Below are 20254 nucleotides of genomic sequence, written 5' to 3'. Positions count from 1 at the left end.
TAGGTTGGAAACTCAGGTCTCCTGAATCTAAGTACAAGACTATTTATTATGAAGATTATTACTATTAATAAGAAAAGCAAAACTGTGCTAAGTTGTGCATATAATAGTTACTGTTAATTTTTGCATGCTTCCTATAAGCAGGTCACTGTTTAAATACTTTTAGGTATCATGTACTCATTTAAGTTCCATGTCAACTCAGTAAGATCTAGGACTATAATTTCCATTTTACAGACAGAGAAACTGAGGCACACAGAGAGTGAATAACTTACCCAAGGGCACACACTTAGTCAGAGGTAGAGTTGAGATTCAGCCATGAAGTATGGCTCCCGATCCTGGGCTCTTAACTCTTACATTATACCCTCTCTTATGAGGTGAGCTCCTCCCCATCCTCTCTAGCCATTTTACTGAGGAGGAAACTGGAGCAGGCAAGTTTCTAATCATTTCCTTTAAATTGCTTTGCTAGGCAGTGGTGCAGTTAGCATTAGAAGTCAGTATCCTAACTCCCAGCTCAATGCTCTCTCCCCAGACCACCCTGCAGTCTCAGAGGCCACCTGGACAGATAGATAACCCCCCAAAACCACCTCCAGTCTCCCCCTCCAACACACACACATACACACACACACGCGCACGCACGCACGCACGCACACACCACCCAGCAGGCACCCAGACATTTTTGTGGCTAGGATGGCTACAACCTCCTTTGAAAAGGAGCCAGCTTTGCCCTCCACCAAATAACTTTGTTTTATTTATAGTCTCCTGCTCAGAGCTTTTGAACTGGCTGTTCATTCCAGGGAAGATCTTGATAACAACTGTTCTTTGGAGAGGGTTCATAGAAAACAAGGTGAATAAACACCACAGAGGCCCTGTCTGTCTAGCAGAGCTTTGCTCCTGGGGGTGTTTATAAGTCAGTGTTGGTGTCTGGGTGCAAAAGACTTGGAATTCAAAATGGTGGTTTGGATTTTCAATGTTTTTGCTTTAATTCAATAAAGTTCATTCTTTGCTTTCAATAATCTCAAGGCACAGGCAAAGGAGAGAAACTACCTTTATATGGAATGTAACTCCAAAAGAGGCAGTTCCTGTTTTCTTTGCTACCTGCTTAGCAGGGACCTAGGACTAGTTACTATAGTGATTGAGGGGTGGGGAGACATCTTAGGAATTTACAAGAACTAAAATGGCAGAAGGAACGAATGGCATTTTAGAACAGAAAATTGTAAAAGAGGGACACCTGGGTGGCTCAGTAGGTTAAAGCCTCTGCCTTCAGCTCAGGTCATGATCCCAGGGTCCTGGGATCAAGCCCCACATCAGGCTCTCTGCTCTGCAGGGAGCCTGCTTCCTTCTCTCTCTCTGCCTACCTCTCTGCCTACCTGTGATCTGTCTGTCAAATAAATAAATAAAATCTTAAACAAAACAAAACAAAAACCACAAAACATCCCACTCTGACAACATCCTACTCCACAATGAAGGTGGAATAGACTGGGGTAGAACCATAAGATCCAGTAATCTACACTTAAAAAAAAAGAAAAAAAGAAAATTGTAAAAGAAAGAAGAGGAAGAAGGAGAAGAAAGGATTATTTTCAAAAGTGAACCATGAACCTACTATGTCTTCTGACTTGTGGTCAAAGGTGCCATCCTACAGCGCAACTATGTCACATGTGTTTGGAATTATTCCGCCTGGAAGCTAATCTCTGCTCCAGCAGTTGCAAGTTATGTAACCTTTCCTCTTTGTGAAATTGATGTGTGTTGGGGTGGGAGGTGGACACACACAAGATGGTTGTGAGGAGTGGTGCTAACCCTGCAGGGGAAATAGTAGAGAACCAGCCGGGCCTGGTTCAGGGATAACACTCACTCACTCAGTGAATGGTGGGTCCTAAGGGCGGCCTTCTTTATTGCTTTCTTTGTGATTCCCCCAGGCCTAGAGGAAATGATATTGGGGTGTTCCTGAAGGTGAGCCCCAGGGAGGGGTGGAGGCAGGTAGCAGGTTGATACTTGACTCAAACTCGCTCATTCACCTTGAGTTACTACTCTCTATCAGGGACTATTACCACGACATGTCCTGTCTGTATTGGAGCCCCCATAATGGCTTATATAGTGAGGCAGAAGTCCTCAAGGGTAGGGCAGGACAGAGCCACTAAGAGGGTAGTACGAAGTCTGCGGTGATGCTCCTGTGGGTAGGAGAGGTCTCCTTAAAGATTTTTATTTTTATTTATTTTTAGGTTTTTATTTGTCTATTTCAGAGAGAGCGAATGAGCAGTGCTGAGGGGCAGAGGGAGAGGGAGAGAAGCAGACTCCCTGCTGAGCAGGAAGCCTGATGTGGGGCTCCATCCCAGGACCAGGAGATCATGACTCCAGCCGAAGACAGACACTTACCCAACAGAGCCACCCAGGTGCTCCTCTCCTGAAAGACCTAAGGGAAGAGGAAGGGGCTTCTGTCAAGCACCATGCCGGGGAAGTGTGTAGTGTGATAGAGAAGAGGCTCCCTTAAGCCACAGTGGCTTAACATAAGTGGCTTCCTTACTGGAAGGTATGGATGGCATTTAAAAAAGGGAAAACTTGCGCTTTCCCGGAGGCCTGAGCGGGAGACATCTGAACGCCAAAGCTACTGGGCGGGAGGACTCATAACGTTGGAACGGGTGGAGGTTTCTTCAGGTGCGCTCGGGGGCCTCCATAGGATGAGGGTGTATTCCCCACTCTCTGTAGGAAGAGGTACGGGAACACGGTGGGTGGAAGTCCTCGGGGGACCTCGGGGAAACGGCTCGCCCAGCTCCGCGAGTCCCCCGCCGTGCTGAAGAGCCGCTCCTGTCCCCGACAGCCCTCAGGCGGCCCCGCCCCCCCGCGAGCGGACTACACTTCCCGGCAGCCCCCGCGGATGGCGGCGGCAGCGGCGCGGGCAGAAGGAGGCGGCGGTGTGAGAGGCGGAGGGGGCGGTGCGCGCCGGGTACGCGGGCCGGCGACCATGGCGTTCGCCGGGCTGGAGCGAGTACATTAACCCCGGGAGGCGGCGGCGGCGGCGACGAGGGAGCGAGCCTCGAGCGGGCGGGCCCAGCCTGAGGGAAGGGAGGAAGGGGCGGGGAGAGCGCCGGAGGGAGGCCGGTCGGCCGCGGGCGGGCGGGCTTGCAGCGCAGCGCCGAGCGGGGCCCGCGGGCCCATGAGGAGGCCCGGGGACCATGGGCTCCAGGATCAAGTGAGTGCGGCCGGGCGGAGCCGGGCCGGGCGCGGGGCGGCGAGGCCGGGAGAGGGCTGCAGGCCGCGGGCGGCGCGGGGGGACTTGTTGCCGGGGCCTGAGGGGCGCCCCGCGTGCCGGCGTCACGCGGGGAGGGGGACGGTTGCCATGGCGATCCAGGGAGGCGCGGGGGCGGGGAGCGCGCGGGGTGGAAAGGCTCTGGTGGTCAGGTGTCCCCTCCTCACCTGAGGGCGGGCGTCGCAGAGATTCCAAGGTGGCCCCCTTCCCGGGATAACAGAACCTCTGAAAACGCTCACACAACTGTTGGGGGGGAGGGTGGGAAATCTCCGGAAGCAACTCCCCAAATGGGTGTGTTTGGGGCGCCCCTGAGAGTTGGGCAGGTCCTGAGAGGTCTGCTTACGGCCTGCGGTCCCCACAGAAAGTCGCCTGAGGTCCTCGGAGGGGCCACTCCTGGATTTAAGGTCTGGATGGACTGAGGAGGAAGGCCCCTTTCTCTTTCCTCCTTTACCTCTTATCTGTGAAAGTCGCCACACAGCAAGGGCCAAAGGCTATGAAGAAAGATGCCTCTGTGTCGTAATTGAGCACCTGATCTTGATAGTGGCTGGAGAGGCTTTGTAAATCCAGTCTGGCAAATTCCCTCATTCATTCACCTGGGGTCCTCGGTGGGGGATTCGTTTTCTGGGGATGTTGTTGATACATCAAACTTCAGGACCCATTGAAACATTGTTGCCTTGCTTCTAGACCTAGAAGTTGACTTTGGAAAGTGCAACTTTTATGCAGTCCAGTTTGGGTGTGTTGCTTTAGACTCTATCTCCCCTTCCCGTCAGGTCCTTTTTGGGCCTCTCCCTTCCTCAGCTCCAGAACATGAGATGCCTTATCTCTAATCACTAACAAATGTTCACTTTTCTCTGTGAGTAATAGAATTGTTGAAGGGCACTTAAAAACAAAGTTGACAGTATAGGCTTTTCCCTAAACGGCTTTCATAGGACACTTTAAACCTGCTTACAAGAAAGTCTGTGGAATGTGTTTATTTCAGCACTTTGAGAATAATGCTGGGGAAGTTTGAAAGGGGAAGGGCCCTGAGGACAAACTCTAATAATTATTCAAATGTCTCTCATGTCCAGCCGATGTCCATGCAGCGTGGCCCCTGCCCATCCTTGGTAGTCCCTTGACTGGCTTAGGCTCCTCATTCACTATTGGCTCATATGTGCAGCGGCAGGCCCGAGACATCCACTAAATGAAGCTAGAAAAGTTCACTTATGATAATGAAAATGGAACAGTCGGATGAGCACCCTGTTCATTCTTGATTTTGTGGAAACAAGGGGAGAGAGAAGTGTGCTCCAAACAACAGCTTAAGAGGGTTGGGAGGTAAAAAGACATAGTTTGTAAAGCATTGGGATTAAGGAGGTACTCCAAGTTTAGCTCCTGATTCTAAGAAAGAGTTGTAAACTTGAATTTCAATAGCACTTAGAAACACTTTCCAAAAGCCACCTTACAGTCGCGGAGTATGCTTGTGAGGATGCTTACCTTTGTTACAGAGACGTTCAGAAACTTGCCTGATTGACATACGGCTGTCCGTGTCAGAACCAGCATGAAAATCCAACCAGTGGAAGGTCAATTGCCTAGACCTAAGGTCTCTGTCTTGCTTTCGAAGGTTGCAGGTTAACATACATTTCTCAGGTGTGTTTTGTGGAACCCATTACTGTTACTTGGGTGAAGGAACTTACTGAGGTGTGAAATTAGTGTAAAGAATAGCTTTTTTGATCTTCAAACTACCTTGCTCTGAGATAAAAGCTTAGGCTTGGGAAATATGTTTGCTTTATTTGTGGTGGGACTGAAAGAGAACATGAGGAGAAGTTATGAAAAATAGTTGTGATTTATGGTGACTGTTGATTTCTGTCCACAGCTAGGAATGGGGATGGACAGGTGGCTAGGGACCATCTACGTAGATGCTGCCCCCTAGTCTTTGGAGGAAACAGAACTTTGGTCACTAACTATTCTACCCTGAAAGGAAAGAACAGAATTAGCTCAAGGTATTGAACTAAAGAGTTGAAATCTAAGTGTGTAGGCTCTGTTGTGTAGGGACAGCCGTGTGTGTGTGTGTGTGTGTGTGTGTGTATTGGGGTGGGGGTGGAACACAGCACTCTGGGGCCCCTCAATAGGAGAGCACTATGGCCGCCAGTGTTTCCTCTTATCTCTGATGCTATGTGGCCCAGTCAGACTGATGATGTGGAATCAGAGCTGGTTCAAATTCCAGCTCTTTTGTGTACTGACTGGAACTTCACACAAACTACCTCTTTCACCCTCAGTTTCCTTGAGGGTATAATGGGGAGGACTATGTCGCAGAGTCATAATGAGCAATAAATGCTGTATCAACATGATTGCTGGGCCTGTATTAAAAATTCAGCAATTGTTAGTTCTCTTTTATACTTTCTCTATCAAAAAACAAGAAAACCCATATATTTTATGCCAGAAATGTCAGAAATGGTACGTTTTAAGAAGTGAAGAAAGTTTTGATCAAGGAATTAGACTGTTAATGTGAAGAGCAGGACTTAACATTCTCTTATGAAATAAAATTTGATTAAAACAATACTGTGTAATTGTACAGCTCGTGTCTGTTGTATGATTAGTAATAAAGTGGTTGCATTGCTAGCACAGGTGTTGAGTTATAGTGCTTGATCAGACTTCAAGCTAAGGCCGGTTGAGCATAATCTCTGTGTCAGGCGTGGTGGTACTGCTTTTTGTGAACCATTTAATCAAATCCCCACAACTGTCCAATGATAGAGGTGCCACCGACCACATTTTTCATGAGAGAAAGGGAGTTTATTTGCCTAAGATTGGTTGCTGTCACCAGGAAGCCTGTCCTGATCCTGGCTCTGCACTCTCAGCCCCTCCCAGCTCAGCCAGCTGCCCTCATCTGTGCAACCACCCCTAGCCTAGGCCCGGTGCTCCTCATCTGTGGGTCTTCTTTTCAGCCTAGAGCAGGTAACCCTCATCTGTGCACTCCTTCTTCATCCTAGGCCATGTGCCCCTTGTATGTTTCTGTGGCCCCTTGTGTTTATCACTGTTCTAGCACCAAATTCAGTTCCTTGACCATCTTCCATATTAAACTGGAGAGTAAAGTTCTTTTTTTTTTTTTTTTAAAGATTATTTATTTATTTATTTGACAGACAGATCACAAGTAGGCAGAGAGGCAGACACAGAGAGAGAGAGGGAAGCAGGCTCCCTGCTGAGCAGAGAGCCCGATGTGGGGCTTGATCCCAGGACCCTGGGACCACGACCCGAGCTGAAGGCAGAGGCTCAACCCACTGAGCCACCCAGGTGCCCCTGGAGAGTAAACTTCTTGAGAGCAGGACTATCTTATTTGTCCTTGAGTTCCCTGTGTCAGACCTGGTACCTGACATACAAAATTGTTTAGGAAGAGTTTATGGAATGATTTAAGAAGTGTGGTAGGATCTGAAGATCCTGACTGAGGCTCCAAGGTGAGTTTACATAGAGTTATAAGAACAATTTGCTATCTGTACTCTTGAGAAGAAAGAGGTTTTATGTTTTTAAGTTAATTGCCCTGGTCTGTGCAGAGAAATACTTTTTTCTTTTCTTTTCTTCTTTTTTTTTTTTTTAAAGAGATTTTGTGTATTTATTCATGAGAGACACAGAGAGAGGCAGAGGGAGAAGCAGGCTCCCCAGGGAGCAGGGAGCTCAATGCAGGAATCAGTCCCGGGACACCGGAACCACATCCTGAGCCAAAGGCAGATGCTTAACCAACTGAGCCACTCGGGTGCCCAATTACTTACTTTTTCTAAAGAGTGCTTTTTTTTTTTTTTAGTTCATGTTCATCTAAACGAACATTGTCTAGCTTCAAACCAAGCACCTACTTGGCAGGGAAAGAAAAGGTCACCAGTGTGCAGGTAGCACCCTGGAAAGCTCCTGAACTTTAAACCTGAGCAGACCTTTATCTAGAGGGATAAAAGGAGCAGTGGAAACTGGCAATCTTCGACAGGTAGGTTTAAATCTTATTTAGTGTTTGAGTGATCCCAGTGGACTAGAATGTGGTTAATATGAAGCAATTTAACTGATAATGCAGACATACAGCAGGAAACTGTGTGGCAGTTTAATATTGCTTGTGGTGACATCCTAGAAATTGTTTCCAGGCACCAAAGGCAGGAAGTGGATTTTAAGTAATCGAAGGAAGTATTCTAAGTGAGTTTGAGGAAACCTGACATTTATGGATGCAGAGAAGAGCATACTTTAAGATTTGAAGCCATAGAGACTGGACAGGGCAGTTCATTTGGCCTTGTGGTGGTATTAATTCTGCATTAGCCAACATACCTGTCTTCTGTCCCTGTCAGACTGTGACCTCTTTGAGGTTTGTGACCAAGAAATGTATCCATTTATTCATTCACTTGCTCACTGTAGAACTAAGGGTGCGAAGCACATCTTGAGCCCTCAAAAAATATTAGTCATTAAACTGGTATTGTCATGATTAGTATCATGTGCCTGCTAGTGGGCTGTGTGCTAGGGACACAAAAATGAAAAGGTTTTTCTTCACTTTAAGGTTTCCCAAACTCTCTGTAGCAGGACAGAAATGCAAAACAAAATAAACTCCCTCCAGGTCCCCTCCCCACCAATAAAAACCCAAGTATGATACACTCTAATCAGTGCTATGGTGGAGGTGCAGCTAGTCCTGAATAGGTAAGGAAATGGAGAGACTGTTTTCCCAGGACGGCTCAAGCAAGGAAAGCAGGCTTCATCAAGAAGGTGTTTTAGGGGCGCCTGGGTGGCTCAGTGGGTTAAAGCCTCTGCCTTCAGCTCATGGTCGTGATCCCGGGGTCCTGGGATCGAGTCCCACATCGGGCTCTCTGCTCAGCAGGGAGCCTGTTTTCCCCAGCTTTCCCTCTGCCTGCCTCTCTGCCTACTTGTGATCTCTGTCTGTCAAATAAATAAATAAAAATCTTAAAAAAAAAAAAAAGGTGTTTTAGCTGAGACAGGAGAGATGAGTACAGGTGTGAAAAGGGCAAGAGTGGTAGCAGAGGGGAGTGGTGGTGGCGGCGGCAGTAGTCTCAATAGAGGGAGAAGCGGTACGTGTGAAGATGTGGCATATTAGGGAAATAAAATTGTTAATTACCACTTTTAGGCACATGCCAGGAATTGTGTTAGACATTCAGAATTAGGCTAAATAACACATGTTCCTGCTCTCATGGAGCTTAGAGTCTGGTGGACCCAACAGGTTAAAAATAATATCAATTCCCATAAAGCCACGTGGATGTGCTAGAAAGGAAAGGAATGCCGAGGGAGAATGCAGGGGCGGCTGTCCTGTTTTAGAACAGGTTTACTGTAGAGCTGACATTTGAGTGGAGACTTTGAGCATGAGAAAACATTTGTCCTGTAAAGGGACTGGGGAAGACTTCATTTCAGTTGGAGTTGAGCATATATATACAAAGGCCTCGAGGTGAGAAAACCTTAGATACATTTCAGGAACTGCTTGAAGGCCAGAGGTTTGGGTAGTGAATGATGGGACAGAGTCTTGAGGTAAGGTCAGACATACAGACGGGGGGCTGAGTAGGGCTTTGTAGGCCATGGCAGTTAGAAAACAACTTAAGGTGTAATTAACATACTGTAAGATTTATTTTTTTAAATATATAGTTAAGCGATTTTTAGCATACTCACAAAAGTGGGATCAATCACTACTATATCCAATTTAAGAACATTTCATCACCCCCCGAAAGTAACCTTGTACCCATTAGCATTCACTTCCCATTCCCCGAACCTTCTCAACCCTGAGCAGTCACTAATCTGCTTATAGTTGCTGTAGATTTATTCTGGGCATTTAATGTAAATGGAATCATACAATATATAATCCTTTGTCTTCCACTTAATATTGTGGTCCTGAAGTTTATTTCTGTTACAGCATATAAATATTTCATTACTTTTTAATTGGTGAATAATATTTCATTGTATAGATAAAACCACATTTTGTTCATCTATTCATCAGTTGTTAGGTATTTGGGTTGTTTCCACTTTTTCACTGTTATGAATAATGTTGCTCTGAACATTTTGTGTGGACATATGTTTTCTATTTCTCTTGGGTATATACCTAGGAGTGGAATTGCCGGATCATATGGTAACTCTGTTTAAGAAACCGTAAAACTGTTTTCCAAAGCAATTGTACCACTTTGTGTAAAGTGGTACCTCATTGTGGTTTTGATTTGGCCCAAATGATAGTGTAGAAAACAAAAAAATCACAGTAGACTGAGAAGTTTCTCAGAAGATGTTGAAACTTGAACTGAAAGAAAGGTGAGACTTGATTAAGGGAGGAGGCATTCCGGGAGGGAGACTTGGGAGTGGGATAACCCCTTTGCATTGTTTTCTGGTATAGAAAAGCAGCTTTGGCTTCTTAGGATAGCTCTTTTTCAGTCCTATCTTTGGACTGCTCATCATAGGATCCCATTACCAAAATGCACCACAGACTTGCTTGTTTTGTAAGGCCTGTTACGTAGCAGAGTTGACCTGTCTCCCTACTGTGGGATAAGACCAGAAGTTGAAACGTGATGTCCTTCATCTAGGGGTTTACCTAACCCCCTCTCCTGCCCCCAACTACTGCCTCTTCTCTTTCCTCTCACCATGTGGTGTTCCCCTGCCAGTCCCCGTGGAAGACCATACAAAAACTTGGGGTGGTGGAATGAGAATCTTGTGGGAGACTGATCTCCCCATTATTAGTGCCCAAAGCCAGTCACTTGAATTTTCATGACTTTTCTGGATAGTGTATTGGTGCAACTCCATTCTAATCTTAGCCATTGCAGTCAACGTGGAGGGCTTTGCACAGCAGCTAGGAAGTTGAAACAGGGAAGGTTAAACCTGGGGTGTTGTAGAAAAATGTGTCTCAGGCTGTCACATCTGTGTGTAAGCTCCCGGCTGGAGTTCTCATTGTGGGTTGCGAAGGCTCAGCCTTTTTCCTGGCCCTAGAGGGAACTAATCTCTGGATTTACAACATCCTTTTTGCTTAAAAGGATTTTGTTGGGAAATGGAAAGATAAACAAGGAAGAAAAATAAACCAAAGAAAACAAAAACAGTTAGTCTCCTTGACTTTTATTGGAATCCATACCCATTCTTTCCAAGTATTTAGGGACTTGAAAAGGAGCCATATAAAGGAAGTAACAAAAGGTATGTTTAAAATATTTGACTTCCTATAGAAAAGATAGGGTATATTCCCAAAGTTCATTTTGTAAATTGGTTACAGTATTTAGAATGTATTTTTTTTTCTTGGAGATACTGTTAACATAGAAATCCATGGGTGTCAAAGATAAAGAATTTGTAGGCAGAGGGAACTGTGTAAAAGACAGGTATGGCAGAAATACAGGACATGTGAATAAGGGCTAGAGGAGATGGAGTTGAAAAAAGTAAGCTTATGCCACTGGAACATGATGCCTCTGAAAGATTTGAGTTGGGAATGTAATACGATCAGGTTGGGGTTTTTAGGACGATCACTCTGGCAGCATTAGTATAGGACTATGCTAACTCTGGCCTGTAGAAGATGATCCACTGGGGTGTGAAAAAAAATGTTAGAATTTATATTTGTTTTTATATTAATTGTCAAAATTTCTGTTTTTGTGTTTTTGGATATATAAGTATAGGAAGACATTCTCACAGTTTAGAAATATATGTGTATCAGATGTATGCTCAAATTTTTTGATGGGAAGGGATGCATGGAAAAAAACTGGAGACCGCTGGTTTATGGACCTGTGTTTATGCTGTAGAAGATCAAGGCCCGAAGTGGGGTTTTGGTTGTTGAAAGAAAAGGGAAAGATTGGGGAGAGATTTTAGGTAGAATTGACAGGACTTGTGACAAATTACATGTAAGGGGCAAGAGAAGAATCAAAGATGACTTGCCAAGGTTAGCAAAGTTATAAATGAGTGTTTGGAAGGTGAGGGCCAGTCATGTAATGTGTTTGCTTTTTCTGAGGGAAAGTGGAAAGTTATCATTGGGAAAAGGCGTTGTAGTCTACAGTGAGAAAGGAGATCTTTAAGGGCTCCTTGGTGAATGTGTGTACTTCATCCGGTGAGTAAGACTTAAAGTGGGCTGAGCCAGGTTGCTGAAGGGAAATCCGTCCACGTTCGATTTAGAGAGAGAAAAAAAATAAACTTTCGAACTCACTTGAGCCGCAGGAAAGGTTTCAGGGATGTTTCATTGATCTCGCCTAGTCTGTTTGAATAAACAGGAGGAAGGAAACCGGTCTAGAGCAAGATGCTGTTTGACTCCAAGCAAACAGTTCTTGTGCTCAGCGTGTGAGAGGAGCTGGGGGATGTGGGCCTTGGAGACACACGCAGTCCCTGTCCCAGTCCCAAGTTTCTCAGCCTCGGGTTTTTTTTTTTTTTTGTAGAAGGAAGCTGATAAATTGACCTGTAGGTTTGTTGTAAGGATTAGAAGCAATTTTGTATCTCACCTTCAGCAGAGAAATGATTGTGGAGTGAATGGCAGCTGTCATTAACATTGCTTGGCGAGGATGGGCACACTTATTTGAACCCCTGGAATCAAGGTCAAAGCAAGTGTTCCTTTTTATAGCTTTTTTTTTTTTTTTTTTTTTTTTTTAAAGCCACAGAGAAAGTATTTGCTTCTTTGTGAGTATGTTAGGTGTGATGTGTTGTATATTTTACTGAATTTATTTGAAGTTCTGTGATCCTCATATATGCAAAGAATTATTCCTTTTGCTGGCTTGGAGAAAAGAAGCTTAAAGTCCACATAGATAAGATGAGCATATGAGTAAGAACAATAGTATTTAACATTTGATGCCTCTCCTCTCAAACAATATCTGAAAATTTTTATTCAGTTCTACATAAGATTTGCATCATTTATATTTCTTTGTTTAGTTGATGGTACTGTTCATTTCTAGTTTTTGTTTTGTTTTGTTTTAAGATTTTATTTAGGGCGGATGGGAGAGGAAATCTGAAGCAGACCCCCACACTGAGCACAGAGCCTGATACAGGGCTTGATGCCACAACCTGAGATCATGACCTGGGCTGAAACCAAGAGTCGGACATTTAACGAACTGAGCCACCCAGGCATTCCCACTTTTAGTCTTTTTAACCTAACTTCTCATTTCTTTTTCCTGGGTGCTTAAAATTATTATTCTTAAGACTTTTTTAAGGGAAATTTTGAACATCTACAAAAGTAGAGCGAATAGTACAATGAGCCCTCAAATGGCCATCAGTGTTAAAACACTTATTAATGTATGGCTTATTTAGTTCCATTTATAGATAACTGACTGTAACTCCTCCTGTCCTCCAGACTTGGATTATTTTGAAGTGAATTCTGACTATCCTATCTCATTCTTTTTTTGTTCTTTTTGTTTTCAGAGAGAGGGAGAGTAGAGATTTTTTTTTTAAGGTCGATTATTTATTTGACACATAGAGATAGAGATCGCAAGTAGGTAGAGAGGCAGAGAGGGGGAAGCAGGCTCTCTGCTGAGCAGAGAGCCCGATGTGGGGCTTGATTCCAGGACCCTGAGATCATGACCTGAGCCGAAGGCAGAGGCTTAACCCACTTAAGGCCCCGAGAGTGGAGATCTTTAGAGCAGGAGAGAGAGAATCCTAAGCAGCGCAGAGCCTGACCTGGAGCTCCATCTCAGGACCTTGAGATCATGACCTGAGCCGAAACCAAGTCAGTTGCTCAACTGACTGCACCACCCAGTCGTCCTGTCCTATCTTATTCTTAAATATTGCCATACGTGTCTCTAAAAGATAGACTTTCTTTTTAAAAACATAACAACGACATCACACCTAAAAAAGAAAAATTCCTTTGTATAATCAAATATGTTCAGAGTTTTCTAGTCATGTGTATTTTTAGTGTTGATTTGCTTAAATCAAGTAAGATCATACTTTGCAGTTGGTTGGTAAGTGTCTTTTTTCCTTCTTGCAATTTATTTATTGAGGTGTGTTATTTGTCCTATGTAGTTTACATTGCATCCTCTTTAATATGTCCTGTCCCCTTTATTTCCTACAAATTGGTAGTTAGATTTAGTTACTTGATCAGATTCAAGTTCTTTTCTTGGCAAGAATACTTAAAATGTAGTGTAGTTATTTTCATCAGTAGGGACATTATATCTGATTATGTCTCTTTCTGTCTTTTTATTAGGGCCTGTAAAATGGTGATTTTCACATTATCATTTCTTCATACTAGCCACAGTATGTCTATACAGGAAAACTTGCCCATATCCGCTATTTGGTTACTGTGAGGTACAGTTCATCCAGGAAAAGTAGGATTAAATATTTGATTCAAACTGAGTTTGCTGGTATTTTCCAAAGATGACTGTATTTTTCCCCCAAGACTTAAACACATAGATTTAAACCTGTTTACTATATTTGAATTACCATAGTTCTCACTGATGTTTAATTTGTCCTATCTTTGTCTAGTGACAGCTTCTTCACGTTAGCTTCTAGAATCCTTTTGACAGGATCCTGATCCCAGTAGTTTTTAAAATAGCTCCCTTGCCTTTTGGTAGGACAAGATGTTCTGAGGTTGTCTTATATTTTTCCTGCTCCAGACCTGTATTCCTCTGTTTCTCTAAGGAGTCTTGCTTCCTTTTGGTGGGAATTGGTATTAGAGATTATAGTCTGGGTTTTGGGACTCTTTTTGTTTAGTTTTTTTGCTACTAGGTCAGCCGTTATTCCAGGGTTTTCCAGGGGTTAGCACTAGGAAATAAGTGTGTGTTTGCTAAAGGTAGACTGTTGTACTGATATTTCCAATTCAAGACTATAGCATTTCCATTTAACCTCCTCACCCTTGTATCTGAATCTCCTAGTGCTCATCCCAAAAGTGCTGATTTCCCGTGACACCAATAGAAGTACCTTTTCTCAGGTAAATGGTGAATGTACTTTTCTCTCCTTCCCTTTTCTCATTTTATAGTTTGTAGAGAGATCACTTCTCGTAGTGTCTGGCGAGCATCCTCATTTCTCTTTAAGGACAGCATAGTTAGTACTCTGATGGATGGATTATGGGTTATTCAAGCAATCTTATACTGATGGCTTCTTAGATTGCTTCCAGTGTTGTTATTACAAATGGTGTTGTAATGAATATTCTTATAAATGTGTCTTTCTATATTTTTACCATTATACCATTGTGATAGATTTTTAGAGGTGGAATTGCTGGATCAGAGAGCAAACTTGTATGTGATTTTGCTAGTGTCCGATGCCCCACCACAGGGATTGTGCCAGTACATAGTCCCACATATGAGAGTGCCTGTTACCTTACAGCTTCACCAATGGAATGTGTTTGTCAGACTTTAAAATTGTTTTAATCAAAGTTATAATGCACATGGTAAAATAGTTTGTAAGCACTGATGATGGGAAGCATTGAGTCTATACTCTATCCCCCCCAAGAACCTGTATTAACAATTTTATTTCTAGTTCTTCTAGAATGTTAACCCATAACCCTTAGATAGATCTCACTTAATATAACTTTAGATAATATTTGTTGACTCCCTGAAGTGAAAGATGATGCGTGCCTTTATAGTAATTCTTTGTCTCTTCTAGGGTTTTATATATTTTTAAATATATATACACATATGTATTATATATATTGGTATATATGCTAATATATAGTTTTAATATATTATTTATATGATTTCTAATTTTTAAAAGATATTTTATTTGAGAGATAATGCAAATACAGAGGAGGTACATAGGATGGGGGAGAAGCAAACCCCCCACTGAGCAGGGAGCCCCATGTGGGGCTCCATCCCAGGACCCTGGGATCATGACTTGAGCTGATGGCAGATGCTTAACTGACTGAGCCACCCAGGAGCCTCTGTTATTTCTAAATTTTTTTTTTTTAATTTTTAATTCTTATAATGGTTTTATTTTGACATTGTTACTTAACCCTTTTTATTCCATTAACCTTCAACAGTGTTTCATTATTCTCCACTCTCTAACGGAAGGATACTTATTGTTTCTAGTTTCTCTAAGCTGTACTTTTACTTTTATGTGGTGTTTTAGTTCTGATCCATGGCCAGAACCAAGTCCTTTATTTATCCTTAGGTTAAGTCTAAGAATTAAATGTTATTCGGAGTTTTTAAATAAAAGTGTTATTATAAGTATTTAAATACTGCTCAACATAGGCCAAGTAGTGTGCTGGAATAACCTTTTCTTCCTTTTTGGTGTAGTGCCATCCCATTTGAAGGAGAATGTTCTTAACATCAGGGTCATATAAACTTTTTTTCTTATAATCCATCCAGAATTAAAAGCTATATTCTATATTCTAATATATAGATTAGTTTTGTAATTATTTTCACAACAAAGCACAAGGGGACACCCACCCTGTATAGATAGCAGCTCAAGATGTCACATGAGTCCTTCCATCCTCACGTTGGCAGACAGAAGGCTCTACTTTGCACACTTTGTGGGGATGGGGGCACTTTTCGGAGCATGAGCCTTGGCTTTGACTTTGACCTTGTTAGTAGCCTCAAGACCAGCACAGCCTGGTGCCCTGGCAGTGTTGTAATAAATGTGTCTCTTCAAAAAAAAACAAAAACAAAAACAAAACCCGGACGGGGGGAGGGGAGGCATGTCTCTCAAACTTGAGACATGCCTTTTAGGGCCTTGAATTTGGCAAAAGCCTCGATGATGGCTTTAATTTTATTTTATTGGTCTGCATCTTCTTTAGAGCCTTCTTGCATTTCTTGATAAAAGTTTAAAGTTCCTAGGAACTTAGATTCTACCTCCTTAACCTATCTTTATGATTAGGGCTTACGGATACCATTTTGTGCCATTTGGTACTGTGTGGTGTGTGGTTCTTGGACTTTGCCATGTCTGCATTGCTGCCTGCGTTCAGAAAGTGCTTGAGACTGGAAAAGAAAGAGCTGTATTTGGATTTTGATTTTTTTAAAATATTAGTCTCATTTTCCCCTTCTCCCTGCATTTCTAATCCTTTTCACCTCTTGCATTATTTGCTTTATCATATCCTTAATTTTTTCCAAACTTAAAATAATACTTGCAGTCTTAAGGCTTTCTCCACCCCCCCCACCTTGACGGCTTCCTCCTACTTTCCTGTTCTGATCTGTGCAAAGTTAGCTACATTGTTGTAATCCTGGAATGTCCCTTCATCATGCTCCTATTTCGTTATTTCCTGGCCCCTGTGTTATGTTATTTCATTTGCCGGAGTCCATATTCCAGTTCTTATAGGAGACAGTCACAGCAGTGGACTTGTAGAAAGGGTGCATTTGAGTTTTTCCATGTCTGAAAAATGTCTGCTTTCTCAAACCCGGTTGATAATTTGTATGCTGCTGGAGTTCTAGGCTCTAGAATTTGCCCCCAGAACTTTGAAGAAAGTTTCCTACTGTCTTTAGCTGGCTTCCTCCGACCCTGCTTCCAAAGGGGAAGGGAATACTTTGCCCTCTTACTGCCTTTTGGGGTATGTGTGTAGGTTCCTTGTTCAGGCTTCCTTAACACCAGCGTGGGAAATTCCCTTTTATGAGTGGTGGGTGAGAGTTCTGATTCTCTCAGAGGACTCCACTGATAGTTCTCTGGCTGGGTAGAGTAGTGCTTTTTTTTTTTTTTGGTAAACATTTATTTATTTATTTTATAGTGCATATGTGCACGCATGTGAGTAGAAGGGAGGGGCAGGGGGAGAAGGAGAGAGGGAATCCTCAAGCAGAATCTCCACTGAGCATAGAGGCCAATGCGGGGCCGGATCCAGGACCCTAGATCATGACTTAAGCTAAATCAAGAGTCCACTGCCTAACCGACTGAGCCACCCAGGCGGCCCTAGCGTAGTGCCTTTTTGCTGCTCTCGCCACGGCTTCAGTTACTGCCACAGGAGAGTGGAAGTCCAGGTTCTCCACATTCTCCACTGAAACCACAGTGAGGATGTCCTTGTTACTGCTGGCGATGATGAAAGTCCCAGCCCCCTACCTGACTTAATTTCTTTACAGCCTGGCCAAGATAGAAATTTGGTTTCTTCCCTGCTTGTCCTTTGCTGGCTTGAGTGGAAAAACCACACAGGTTTTTCTCTGGTGTGTGGCTGATGTTTGGTGGTTTTCCCCCCTGGGTTTTCTCACTTGTCAGGGTGTCCCTTTTCTGGCTTTTTGGCTGGCTTTTTTTTGGAGGTTTTTTGGTCTGCATTAATTGCTATTTATGGGTTGCCACTTTAGTCATGAATGGAGGTTGAATTTTATCAAATGCTTTTTCTACATCTATTGAGATGATACGATTTTCCCCATTTATTAATGTAAGTGACATTTATTTTCAAATGTTTAACTTTGCATCCCAGGGATAAACCCATTTGGTCATGATATATTATCCTTTTTATCCATATTGCTAGAATCAGTTTACTGATACTTATTTTATGGTCACATCTATATTCACTGGAGATTTTGGCTGTAATTTTTGTTTCTTGTAATGTTCTTGTCAGATTTTGGTGTCAAGGTCATGCTGGCCTCATAAAAAGGATAGAGGATTGTATTTTAAACTAGAAGTGGTGTGGTTTTTACTATAGAAAGTCATCAGTGATTGCAGCTTTTTGGATGAGTGTGAATTTAGGAAAATTCAGTATTACTCATAAGCAGTGGGAATAGGGAAATGCTTATCAGTGTTTCCCTGTAATGTGAGGGGATAGGTAATCCCTCCTTATACCTCCACCCCATTATCTACTTATATTTATTTTATTTATGTTGGCTGAATAATCTCATGTCAAGTTAAGGCCTCCATGATGTTTTATCTGTTAGTGTTTTAGTGCATATCTCCTAAGGACAATTATATTCTGTATATATAATGAGGATCCTTTTACCACCACCAAGAAATTTCACATTCATACAACATTATCTAACAAACAATCCATATTTAAATTTTCCCAGTTCCTATAATGTCCTTTGCAGCTGTTTGTTTTGAGCCTGGGTCCAATTAGGGATCATATGTTGCATTTAGTTGTCCTGTCTCTTGTTCCCTTTTATCTAGAACTGTTCTTCTGCCCCCCACATTTTGGCTCTGACATTGACTTTTTAAAGCATCCAGACTAGTTGTTTTATAGAATTTCTCACATTTAAAATTTGTCTCATTGTTTTCTCATGCTTAAGTTCATGTTTAAACATTTTGGCAAGGGGCGCATGGGTGGCTCAGTCAGTTAAGTGGCTGCCTTCGGCCCAGGTCATGATCCTGGAGTCCTGGGATCCAGCCCCGTGTTAGGCTCCCTGCTCAGCAGAGAGCCTGCTTCTCCCTCTGCTTGCCGCTCTGCCTATTTGTGCGCGCGCACTCTCTCTGTCAAATAAATAAAGAAAATCTTAAAAACAAAACAAAAAAACATTTTGGCAACAATACCATGGGTAACATGTCTAATGTTATGCATTTTTATTCTCCTTGGAGTTATTCTGTTTTCTTCCATCCTTTTTTTTTTTTTTTTTTTTTTTAAAGGCTCTTATTTGTTGGCTTTCTTATCCTCTTGTAGCTTTCTGTTCCTGTTTTGTAAAAGTCATGTTTTTTCTGTTCTATTTAAGGATACCAGTTTCCTGAAACATATTTCTTAATCATTTTCAGAGATACATACTTCTAAGAGACGATGTTCCCATTCCTCAATTTGCAGTATTTTTAAAAGGTCTTTTATTTTCTGTATGCCCTTGAGCAAGGTGAGCGCTATCTAGATTTGTTGTTTGCCATAAGCAAGGTGAATGGGTTACCATGGGCACTGTTCTTTGTGCCCTTGGTGGCTGTCAGGTCCCCTTCTCAGATCTTGTATCTGAAGGACTAGTTCATATTCACTGTTCCAGTTGTATTCCTAGTGACTAGCAGGCATCTGTGCTACTGAGGTAAAATTTTATTCCCTCACTGCCTGATACTCTCCTATTCTGAACTCTGATCACCTATAGAAGAAATGAAAATTCCAGGTATACTCCACTAGAGTTGTTCTTGTCTCTGTTCTCACTGTGCTTTTTGTGTGTAATTATTATAACCAATATAACTCATTTTAAAAATAATTCAAGAGATTAAGTGGCTCTCCCTATTTAAAATGTGTGTGTGATCCATGAGTGTAACCAGAATTGAAGCGCACAGTGACTGAAGGCGGGTAGACCAATTAACCTATTATAATAGAAGAGAGGTAATGAGGATTGATATTTGGATGTTTCCTTTTGGTTTGCATCACAATGTCTTTTAAGAATCCAGCTATCAGTGAGAGTTGTTAAGAAGTAGGTATCGGAATATTACAGAGTCTTCAAACCAGATAGATGATGACCTAGGGTTTGTAGCCAGGGTGACAGAGGCAAAGGTGGCAGTGCTGGCATTAAAAAAGAAGGAAGTAGAGATTTTCTGGGCTTGATTTTTTTTTTTTTTTCATTGCTTTGGTTTGAGTTCTTTTTTTTTTTTTTTAAAGATTTTATTTATTTATTTGACAGACTGAGATCACAAGTAGCAGAGAGGCAGGCAGAGAGGGGGTGGGGAAGCAGACTCCCTGCTGAGCAGAGAGCCAGATGTGGGGCTGGATCCCAGGAACCTGGGATCATGACCTGAGCTGAAGGCAGAGGCTTAACCCACTGAGCCACCCAAGTGCCCCTGATTTGGGTTCTATTGAAGATTAGTTTACTATCCATCGGGTACTCTCCAGGGACAGTTGAAATTTTGGACCTGAAGGTCATTGGAGAGGTGGGAGCTAAATATAGTTTGGGAGTCAGTTACAGAGTGGTGAGTAGTGAGAACTAAAGATATTTCATAAATCCTAAGTAGGCAGATGGAGGGCAGGAGGGAGGGAAAGATAAGTAAGATGTTGGAGACATCTCACCTCCTAAATCCAGATATCAAGTCCTGTTTATTCATGTCCTCTCCTCCTTATCCACTGCTGTCCTCTTGGTCCAGGCCACCATACTCTCAGCATAATGGCTGTGATTCCTCCCGACTGGGTTCTTTACCACTATTGCTTCTCTCCAGTCCTATCTGTACATGTCCAGAATGAGTCTTCCCAAGGGCAGACCTGATCAGGTCAGTTCACTGTTACTCTTCTTGTTTTTCCTGTGGTCTACAGACTTCATGAAATCAGGTACTGTAAAAGCCTTGTTCACTGTTAAACCTTGAGTGACTTACACAGTGTGAGGCACATCG

General features: G+C 42.8%; 1 protein-coding gene across 10 annotated transcripts in view; it reads left to right on the top strand.

The window, feature by feature from the left end:
- Nucleotides 1-2941: 2941 nt before the first annotated feature.
- The window catches only part of DENND1A (DENN domain containing 1A), a 494220-nt gene continuing 476907 nt past the window's right edge, over nucleotides 2942-20254 (top strand). For all 10 annotated transcript variants that reach the window (XM_045082368.1, XM_004757352.3, XM_004757349.3 and 7 more), the window contains exon 1: nucleotides 2942-3181. Coding sequence is in view for 9 of the 10 variants with exons in the window: in XM_004757352.3 (XP_004757409.1) it covers nucleotides 3165-3181 (17 nt within the window). In the remaining variant the exon portion in view is untranslated. The remainder of the gene's footprint in view (nucleotides 3182-20254) is intronic.

This window comes from Mustela putorius, unplaced genomic scaffold (assembly GCF_011764305.1).
Source record: "Mustela putorius furo isolate JIRA1106 unplaced genomic scaffold, ASM1176430v1.1 tig00000596_pilon_pilon_pilon, whole genome shotgun sequence".
Classification (NCBI taxonomy): Eukaryota; Metazoa; Chordata; class Mammalia; order Carnivora; family Mustelidae; genus Mustela; species Mustela putorius.
This window is presented reverse-complemented; position numbering and strand designations above follow the sequence as displayed.